Genomic DNA, 11,466 nt, shown 5'->3' on the forward strand with positions numbered 1-11,466 from the left:
CCTCCACAGAGTCAACGTACTAGTCACTTTTGTTAGGCATATGTGTTGATGCTCTAGAAGAAAAAAAACACCAATCATTAGATGACTAACCTTTATTTTGAGATGCCACAAATGTATTAGAGCTCTCCTCCACAAGCCTGCAATGTTTTATTGCTTTTTCCGAGACTAACCTTTGTCATGATTTTTATTCCACAACCTCTTCCTCCAATCTTTCTTGTATGCCCAAATTTACTGCAGTAAAATGTTTCAAATTTGTGACCCTTGATTTACTTGTAATTCCTCTTTCTTGCATCTCCTTGCCTGGGACTTTTCCTGCAGTACACTTGGATTCTCCACCACCACTTCTAAACTGCTTCTAGCCATCTTTATGGAACAATTGACTACAAACTTGTGAGTGTGCTGTGGGTAGATTTTTCAGTAACATAGAGTGTTTCAACAAAATTCATAAAAGATGGAGTTAGGCTTTCTAAAGTAACCAGCTTGTCCTTGTATACTTATCTGCCTATGGCAAACCCCTGGTCAAGGATATCTTTCAGTGTCAGTAAATGTTCTGAAATTGAATCTCCTTCCTCCATTGTTGTTGAGAAAATAAGACTTAAGAATAGAGGCCTCATCTTTATCGGAATTCTTGTTCAACTCCTTCAACATTGTCTACACTGTAAGCATCCTTTGTGTCTTATTAGGATTATTGCTTTCTTGTTATTTTGCTTCAATAGTTTTTTGCTGTTCTTCATTCAATGGGTCTCCTGGTATGTACAAATTTATGTAAATTATCTTTATTTAGAGTGTTTACTTATTATGATAACTTAATATTACAAGCGTAGTGCTCATATTACTGAAATAAACTGAGAATGTAATAAAAAGGATATAAACAGTGACCACCACACCATCCCCATAATGAGTACAAGATACAACTTGGGAAACCCAACACGTGAAAACTCAGCCAGAAGTTGAGGACTATGTCTTGCTCTCTTCTTCTCAGGTGTGAAATGCAAATACAAAGAATGCAAATTAGAGCGTATCTCAGCTCTAATTTTCAGATGTCAACACTCTGTGGTTCTGTTACTATATTAAAAATACACACATATATCACCACAGAAGAATTATGCAGAGAGGTGAGAAATTTGATAAATTATTTATGTATGAAAAGCAATACATAAACATGAGTATCAAGGTGAGGGACGTAGGTTAGGAAAACTACCTGCATAAATGCAAAGTGATATGTGACTAATTAAATAAAGCATGGAGTGTTTTTTGTTCCACTTTTACTGTTTTCTTGTCTTTAAATTATTCAACTATACTGTAAATGATAATAATTTGCATCCTTATGCTATTTTTATATTTACTATATATATCTATCGATATAAATTATTTTTGGTTGCAGGAATTTGAATCTGAGAAGGACCAATCAACTGCAAGATTTCAATCAACTGATAAGGTAGGCTCTAGACGTGAAAGAGATGATATCAAAACTATAAATGTCGACTTGAAGGAAGGGCATGGACTGTCCTCTAAAACTGTCTCCAGTAATCCTAAAAAGGGGACAAAGCCTAATAAGGAACGCCATCAGAAACGTCCTAAGGTTGAACCCAAAGTGAAGGAGGAAGGTGAAATATCTGAATCAGAAGAGCCTCAGTATCAAAGATACAAGGAAAAGATTGACCAAGAGACAAGAGAAGAACGGTGGAGAGGATGGTGTTCTAATGTTATGGATGATCAGTTACGCACTCTAAAAAGATTACAGAAGTTGCAGACAACCAGCGTAGATCTTCCTAAAGAAGAGGTTAGTGTGTTTCTGATGGGCTCAGGAAGAGAAGAATGCTTTCTATCAAGTTTATTAAAGCTCTTGGTATTGATCAAGTCTGCTGGGCGAGCCATAATAATTTGTGATTTAAGATTTACTGAAACTCAAGTATATGCAGGTACTCTACAAAGTGAAAAAATACTTGCAGCTTCTTGGACAGAAAATTGACGATATATTGAAAGAACATGCAAACTCCCGCAGTTATTCTAGTGAGTATTTCCTGTAAATTAAGTAGTTTTGCATTGGACAAGTAGGTCCATTTACATTTTTTGTTCTAGTGAAGCCTAGAGAAGAAAGAAATGTTGGCTCTCATTAGGTGCTTTTGACTGAGTGAGAATTGAAAGCAAAACAATAATAAATCATTTCAACTATATTCGTGTATTACAGGGATGGTTACGAGGCTATGGAACTATGTTGCTACATTTTCAAATTTATCTGGAGAACGTCTTTCAGAGATATATCATAAACTCACTCAAGAAGCACATCAAGATACTGGGGGTGCCTCTACTGACATTAACAGCTCCGCAGCTGGCCCTAGTGGCAGAGATGTTGATCCCAGTCAGACCGCTTCATTTGCTTTTGATCATCCCAATATACGAAGGTATCAGCCTTTGGAAGGACAGGTGACAGGCACAATTCACAGGGACCAGGAGACAGGAAAGTCAGAAGCTTGGAAGCGACGTAGGAGAATTGGTGGTTATGAAGATAGGAATGGGCAAGGAAGTATAGATAGGCCTCCAGTTAGCTCGTATTCACCATATGGGGTCCCATCAAATGGTAGCAAATTTCAGGATCCGAGTTCAGCAGGTATCCTGGGGTGTGGTCCTGGAGACCATAGGCGGGTGGTTGGTGAAAGATGGAACAGGCCACACCCGAACTATCCCGTATCCGGACAGGCAGACCATGCTATACCCAGACAGGGCAGGCAAACTGATAATGGCTCCTTCCCAAACAGTCATCCTCCTGCTTTTATGCATTAAATTTTATGTGATGACATTATCTAGCTGCATCAATTGCATCTTAATTATCTTCAATATTGATGTGTGCAATAGCACATGACCTTGTGGTAAAGCAGGGGAAGCTGCTGCAAGGTAGTAAGATTCAATCTGGTCAATGGGGGTAGCAGGTCAAAAGAGATGGGCTATTGTTGGTGAAACCTTCTGGCTGACATAATGAATGTAAATATGGGTTGCGGGGTGTCTCTTCAGAAAAAAATTATCTTGTTATTGTCCCCTCAGATTTTTTGTTCTATGCAGGTAATAATGGCATATCCTCCATTGGTTTCTCAAATTGGAGAAATTGTAAATCATTTTTGAAGTTCATATGAAAGTTGTTCTTTACATTCTGTGATACTTATGTGGATTTTTTTTGTACAATGTTCTGGTCTTTACCTATGACTATCCAAATGTCCACTGGAAGACATCAAGGAATGCTTTTGGTACCGACATTTTTGTAAATTGCATTTCATACTTTTGCAGTTTTGTTGGGAAACTCACAATGACATTACTTAGACCAAGAGCGCAGCATTTGAGAAGAGTAGCACACAAATCATGAAAAGAGTGCAGTGAAGCCTTCTTAGTAAGAAGGGAACATAACACTGATAATTGGGGTGGCTGAGAAATTGTGGTTCCATCTAACTGTGAAATATTACAATAACACAATTAAAACTTTGCCTAATGAAGAGTTCCCTGGGAAATATGATCCAAGGGACTGGAGGTGATTTTATGTAAAACTGTTTTGAAGGTAGATGTTTTCAGGTTTGGTCGTCTCAGGGGCCTAAAATGATCTGGTCTTGTGTATACTGTAGACTTGCTGTTATGGATGGCATTGAGGCGGTTTTCAATGTTCATGTCAAATGAAGGCAAGGTTGTTTGTGGTCACTTCCTAGCTCTGGCATGAGAATGCAAAGACTGCCTGAATTACCAATTCCCATCCTGGCTTGCCATTAGTAGAGTGGTCTATAAAAGCAGACTGCAGGCTTTATTAGACATGATGAACATAAGTGCGATATGTGTTTTGTGTATTGATTCAATGGTGAATTCTTTATCTTCTGTAACAACTAACTCATGACTATTTGCAGCAAGTGTCTTGAGTATTCGAGGTTTACTGTTCTATGCTGCTTAACATATGTCAGAGAATTTGTGTCACTACTGACTGCTTATGTGCTAAAGTGAAGTGTGTCAAAACTGACTTCTTGTGTGCTTTTCTTAGATGGTAAGTATCAGTCAACTGACTGCTCACAACTCACTGCTTATGTGCTTTCTATGCTGCTTAAAATATGTTAGAGAATTTTTGTGTGTCACTACTGACTGCTCATGTGCTTGCTGGGGTGTTCTGATTTCTTTGATGTGTCAAAACTGACTTCTTATGTGCTTTTCTTAGATGGAAAGTATCAGTCAACTGACTGCTCACAACTCACTGCTTATGTGCTTTCTAGGGTGCTATGATGTGGTTAGCATCCATTGAGACCTACAATGGTCTACGGAACCTTTACAAAGTTCTTTTTTGTATTCAATTAGGTTGTTTCTAAGATCAAATGACTAGGTAAAAAGATGACCAAACTCACTTTGGTGCATGGGTTAGCACATTATAGATATATGCAGTGGGACGAATGTTTTGAAAATGGTATTTAAGTTTTGTGTACCTTGTGCACTTAAAAAAAATGTTTACATCCAACCTTCTTAAAATTACAAACCATGTAATTCTTTGTCCCCGGGTGTTTTAGGTTTTTGTCCACCCTCAGGTTTTTACCATGAAGCTGATTGGGGTTACTCGTGACTATTTGCAGCAAGTGTCTTGAGTATTCGAGGTTTACTGTTCTATGCTGCTTAACATATGTCAGAGAATTTGTGTCACTACTGACTGCTTATGTGCTAAAGTGAAGTGTGTCAGAACTGACTTCTTGTGTGCTCTTCTTAGATGGAAAGTATCAGTCAACTGACTGCTCACAACTCACTGCTTATGTGCTTTCTAGGGTGCTATGATGTGGTTAGCATCCATTGAGACCTACAATGGTCTACGGAACCTTTACAAAGTTGTTTTCTTATTCAATTAGGTTGTTTCTAAGATCAAATGACTAGGTAAAAAGATGACCAAACTCACTTTGGTGCATGGGTTAGCACATTATAGATGTATGCAGTGGGACGAATGTTTTGAAAATGGTATCTAAGTTTTGTGTACCATCCAACCTTCTTAAAATTACAAACCATGTAATTCTTCCCCCCCACGGGTGTTTAGGTTTTGGCCACCCTCAGGTTTTTACCATGAAACTGATTGGAGTTTACCCTTATTCTAACAATATTTGGTGTCTGGTATGGGCGAAGAAAATGTTTCCTCTTAAGAGGTCACTGGTTCGATTCAAAGTAGTTAAGAGGTCACTGGTTCAAGTTCAAAGTAGTTTAGAGTATGTACACTTCCATAGACTTTAGCAGTCAAATAACTGCAAGAGGCAGGTCCCTTGTTTCACAAACAAAGGTGTCCCTTATACACCACTTTGGTGTTTGGCTTGGTTAATCTTAAAATTATATTATTACTATTATTACATATTGACTCAAAAAATGACAATGTAACTAGTAAAAACAATATTATAGAATCACATGTTCTAATTATATGTTTTGAAGAAATAAATAAAATAATAATAGAGATCCTTAATTTCCATTTCTGCCTTGTAGGTTTTGCTGAGTAAACAAAAAAAATAGGAGGGAGAGTTGGAATATAATTAACATCGCACTAGTAACGCTGGTTACACATCTTGATCGAAGCGTATAATGTTATAGCTATTGGGCATCATTTAATGTTAATCTATATAGGATATATAGGATGTCTGAAATGTGTTATGAATTTCATAATGAGGGTTAGTTCAATGCACTGAAATGTTAGCGTTCTGAATTTAATTCATAACAAAAAGAAAAATCATAATAAAAAGTCATTTAGGGACTGGGCATTTTTTAATTCAGTTCATTATATATGATTGTAGCATGCATAATCTTATTAAAAAATGTATTTAATTTATAAATAGAAAGCATGTCAGTTTCATTCAGAACAATTATGGTTATGTTTAAGATTGTTGTCAGGGGCATGGGTAGAGTTTTAAAAAATGTATTTAATTTATAAATAGAAAGCATGTCAGTTTCGTTCAGAACAATTATGATTATGTTTAAGATTGTTGTCAGGGGCATGGGTAGAGTTCTTGAGAGATTAATATATGCAAATGACTAAATGCAACCAATATGATGTAAGGTTAGTGTATTGTGAAATTAGCTGTTAGGTAGAGATAAAAAACAATATGATGAAAGGTTACAATGGATTTTTAAACTGTAATTTTCTGCTAGGCACATCCTTTGATCTATAGTGAAAGCCCTTGGGAATGGTCAATTGTTCATGTCATTGTAAAGGGGATCTTTGTGCTAATGGTGTTTTATGTGAATGAGTTTATGAGGGAGTCTTCTATGTGAATGAGTTTATTGGGAGTTGATTGAATAAATGGTTTTTTTAGGTTTCGTAATTGGATTGTATTTTTAGGTCGAGTCTGTGTATGTTGTTTCATTAACACTAGCTTATCGCGATGAGACTCGAGGGGTAGGTATCCCCTTGATGTGGGGTCCCCAATTGATCATTGATGCATGTGTCTTCAGATGTCTTACTAGTTTCACCCAATTTTTCAATCAGAAAACTTTTTCTACGAAAGATTTCTATAATGTTTATTTGCTTACATGAAAATGTATTTATAATCTATCACCCCCTCCTATAAGCACAACATTTGTGGTCTCGTCTTAAGTTGCCTTCTTGTCTTCATCCATGGTAACAGATGCATGATGAAGTAAATGCAAAAAAATCTCGTGGTCTTAATCCAAATGTTATAACAATCTTGCCTGGACTGACATTTAGGCATCCTTTAATAGTTTTGGTCTAGAAAGAGAGTTGTATGGAAGTAACAATGACATAAGGAACATTAAACATATAAGAACATTAAATTATCATGCCTTTACAATATCTTTTTAACAATGATAAGCATCCAATATTTGTGACTTTTTAGATTTAGAAAATAAATATTATTTTTTTGGTTGTTTGAAGTCACAATAATATGGAGAAAATAATTTGATAAATGGATACTTGCGTTAAAACTCTTATGGAAGGAAATCACCTAAAAGTGAGGATTGACTTAGATTATTTAAAAAAAATTACATAATGCATGAGAGCATGTTGATAGAAGTTTGTTTGAAATAGAAAAATAAACATAATATTAAGGAAATATGTTTTCAATTTGTTTTAGGTACAACAAGATTAATCATTTTTGTCCAAAATACTTCAATGATAGTCTATACTAAATAGGTGTGGAAGATTAATCATTTTTGTCCAAAATACTTCAATGATAGTCTATACTAAATAGGTGTGGAGGTTTCAGCTCAAGTAATTTAAATTCTCACTCAACAATTTTTGATAGCATTTTTTGAACATAAGCACACTTGTGTAGTGTAGTGTGGGTGAGAGTGAAATGATGCATTATGTACAAATGAATGTACTTGAGGAACACCAATGCATTTCAACGGTGCACTTGTGCATTGTACAAATGCATTGATTGTGATCCACTAAGCAATGATGCATGTATATGATAATCGTTTACAATCTAAGATAATTTGGTGATTTTATATTTGTTTTCATGTATTGTATCTTGTGCATTGTACAAATGCATTGATTGTGATCCACTAAGCGATCATGCATGTATATGATAATCGTTTAATGTAAATGCAACTAAGATAATTCGATGATTTTATATTTGTATTAATATGTTGCATAATTTGTATGTTGTTATTTTTAAAATGATCCAAATATCAAATCTCTATTAGAATGATATTGATAATAGTGACAAGATTTTTGATTTCATCATTTGGTTAATTATTTGTATATTTAAAATGTCACATTAAATATCAATTCTTTTTTCATTATAATATGATCATGATCATGGCAGTGTTATCATAACACCATCATATAAAAAAGGAAAATATCCACATTAAATAAAACATGGAGTTTTGACATAATTATGCTCTAACAAATATTCCAAAATATAAAAATTGCAATATTTAATTATATTCATCTAGATTCCTCAAGGAGTTGTCTAATTTGTTTGAGTTATTTTCATTTCTTGATTGCAATCCATCTTTTTTTTATCTGTATTCTCATTGAGCCGAGAGGTGCTCTACACCCCAATGTAGGGTAGATGTGTAGGTTTTATGTAAACATTTTAAAATATCAGTTGAATTAAAGAATAAAAATTGGCTCAATTAATAATAAAAAATTTGAAGTAAGAAAACTAATAAAATTCAATTTGTTATATTTTAATTTTTTTATTAATAAAATTACGAACAATTTTTTGGATTAAAAAATCATAATACTATGAGCCAATACCATGGTTTATGAATACCGTGGACCATCTAGGCTTTTGATTATTATGTTATGGATCTAGGCTTTAATTATTTTGTTCCAATGTCATGGCTTATCAATACTAGATGTCTAAAATAACTTATTTCACAATCAAAATATTTTATAAATATTTCATTTTAATTTAATTTTATAACAAATTTTTAATTAAATATAAAGTAAAAAGGTTATAATTAATTTTGAGGTGTATATAAACATTGCATACTATTGATAAAAATATCTCCATAGAGATTAAATCAAGGTTTTAATAAAATTAAAAATGAGAATACTTTTATATATATAGAAGTGAAATTTATATAATATAAATAATATTATAAAGTACCAGGATAGATCCATTTTAAATAAAAATTCAAGCATGAGAGAAAAAAGTGACAAACAATGATAGAGGAAAGATAGTGCATGATTCTTTTAAGTTCTTTATTATTGTATTTTTTTTATATGATTGATCCAAAATATAAGTTTAATATTTAAGCCAATTGAGTATTTTTAATTTAGATACTTTCTACAATACAATACAATGGGATCGAATTTAAGAGAGAGAGAGAGAGGGAGGGGGGAGAGAGATGGAGGTGGGAGAGAGAGAGAGAGAGGAGGGGAGAGAGAAGTAGAGAGGGAGGGAGAGATGGAGTTGGATGGGCATAGAGAGGGAGGGAAGAACAAAGAAATTGAGTGATAGAGGTGGAGAGAGAGAGGGAGTGATAGGGGAGAGATGAAGAGGAGTGAGGGAGGGAGGGAAGAGACGAGGGAAGAGAGAGAAAAGGAGAGGAGAGAGTTAGGGAGAGAAGAGGAAGAGAGAGAGGGAGACATATATATGGAAGGGGGAGAGAGATAAGGAGAGGTGGAGGGAGATAGTGACAAAGTTGGGGGGTGGAGAGAGAGACAAAGCGATGTGGGAGAGAAAGGGAAAGAGAGAATGAAGAGAGTGATGAATTGAAGGAGAGAAGGAGAGGGAGGGAGGGAAGAAAAAATATAGAGAGAAAAAGGTGGAGGGAAGAGAGGAGAGTGGGAGGGAAGAGAGGGGGGGAAGAGAAGGGGAAAGGAAAGAAGGGGAATATATATATATATATATATATATATATATATATATATATGGAGAGAGAGTATGTAAATTTAGCGGGTGAGAAAGAGAGATAAAGGGAGATAGAGATATAGATGGAGGGGGAAGAGAAGGACTAAGAGAAAGACAAAGTGAGGAAGAGAGAGATATACGGAGAGAGAAGGGAAAGGGAAAGAGAGAAGGGGGAGAGAGAAGGGGAAGGGAGAGGGAGATAAAGATATAGATGGAGGGGGCAGAGAGGGAATACGAGAGGAAAAGAGAGGGAGGGAGGAAAATACATAGATATGGAGAGAAGGGGAAGAGAGAGAGAGGGAGAGGAAGAGGGATGGAGAGAGAGTGTGTATGTTTGTAGACTAATATAGAGATACAACGACGGTGAGATAGAGGGAGATATAGATGGAGGGAGGGGGTGATGGAGGGAAGAAGAGAGAGACAAAGAGAGGGAGAGAAGATGGGAGATATGGAGAGAGAGAGCATGGCGTGTTCGGGGGAGTGAGATAGAGGGATAAATAAGGATAAATGGAGGGAGGTATAGATATAGATGAGAGAGAGAGAGAGAGAGAGAGAGAGAGAGAGATGGATGAGGAGAGAGGAGAGAAGGAGGGAGATAGACACAAAAGGTGGAGAGGGAAAAAGAAAGAGACACTGACAATATAGATATAGAATTTGGATTTAGAAAGTCATGAATATTTTGGATTTTCATTGAAATAGATGCATTGATTTTAGTGTAGTTGATTTCTAATCCTATTTGATTGCGTGCACTAGATGCATTGATTTTAGTGTAGATGTTGATTTCTAATCCTATTTGAAAGCTTGCATTAGATGATTTGATTTCAACGTAGATCTTTACTTCTAATCCTATTTGAATTCTCGCATAAGATGCATTGATTTCAATAGATGTTGATTTATAATCCTATTTTATTGTTTGCACTAGATGCATTGATTTCAGTATAGATGTTGATTTCTAATCTTATTTGATTTTTTGCGCTAGATGCATTGATTTCAGTGTAGATGTTAATTTCTAATTCTATTTGAAAGCTTGCACTAGATGCATTGATTTCAGTGTAGATGTTGATTTCTAATCCTATTTGATTGCTTGCACTAGATGCATTGATTCAATGTAGATACTGATTTATGATTTAATGTAACTAGATGTATGATGTACATTAATTTAGTAAGCACAACAAAATTATTGATGATATGCATTGACTTATGTGTCACAGTAATTCAACCATAAATAAAATACTTGAATTTTCATCCGAAATAGTATGTTCACTTGCCTGAAATGTCCGCTTCTTGAAATTGTAAGCTATTTGTAATGGGATACATTCTTATTATTCCCATTTGCCATCATTCAACATTGTTAGTCACTTTACATTCGAGCGAGGTAATAGAAAACAATTACTGATGGAAATTACTTAGGGTTTTACACTCCATAAGTCACAATGATTTGACTTTGGAGAAAGCTTCTATTAATATTGGAGAGCAAGAGAGACAAGGTACGACATTTACTATAATCACTTGAGTTAAATATTTGAATGGTCTATGATTTCAACTGCCCTTTTCATATGATCATTATGAAAAGATGGCAAAATTAATAGGTGTGACAATAAGAACAATAAAAGAAAATAGTTTGAGATTTATCACAATGAAAACTACTTGTAATTGACTACATTCTTATTATTCACATTTTCTATCATTCAACATTGTTATATTGTCACTTTGCATTCAAAATTTTTAATCCATCATTTTTTATCATTCAAGTTATTAACAATCTCTATCATTTTAACACACCGAGGTAATTGAGAAAATTTAAAATTAAATTGACCAAATCAATATTAGGCATATTTAGCATATTTAAAATGATCAGAATAATTAGATGTTCAACAAATTTTGTTTGACCGTGCACGACTAAAACTAGCCTATATCCATCTTAACACTGGATCTATCAAGTGCATAGATGGATCAAATCTCTCAAGGTGCAAACCTTTCCGCAAGTTTTGCACTAAAAAAAGACATTTGCAGGGTTAAGATCCAAGGTTAAGATGAATCTAGGCTAGTCTTAGTCACAATACTTTATTAATAAATTTGATTCACATTAACTATTCAAATATAAACCATGGACATATTTTGTAATAATTTCTACCCAAAGTAGATAAACAAGACT

At 34.7% G+C, this 11,466-nt stretch overlaps 1 protein-coding gene across 3 annotated transcripts in view; it reads left to right on the plus strand.

Moving 5' to 3' along the window:
- CHR5 (chromatin remodeling 5) overlaps window positions 1-3,154 on the plus strand; it is a 39,157-nt gene extending 36,003 nt beyond the window's left edge. For all 3 annotated transcript variants that reach the window (XM_089378229.1, XM_089378230.1, XM_089378228.1), the window contains 3 exons: window positions 1,385-1,783; window positions 1,923-2,013; window positions 2,192-3,154. In XM_089378229.1, the coding sequence (XP_089234355.1) occupies window positions 1,385-1,783; window positions 1,923-2,013; window positions 2,192-2,784 (1,083 nt within the window). In that variant the 3' untranslated portion in view covers window positions 2,785-3,154. The remainder of the gene's footprint in view (window positions 1-1,384; window positions 1,784-1,922; window positions 2,014-2,191) is intronic.
- The last annotated feature ends 8,312 nt before the right edge of the window (window positions 3,155-11,466 follow it).

Source organism: Pinus tabuliformis, chromosome J (genome assembly GCF_031772625.1).
Source record: "Pinus tabuliformis cultivar Carrire ecotype Pingquan chromosome J, CPIR1, whole genome shotgun sequence".
In the NCBI taxonomy this organism is placed as follows: domain Eukaryota; kingdom Viridiplantae; phylum Streptophyta; class Pinopsida; order Pinales; family Pinaceae; genus Pinus; species Pinus tabuliformis.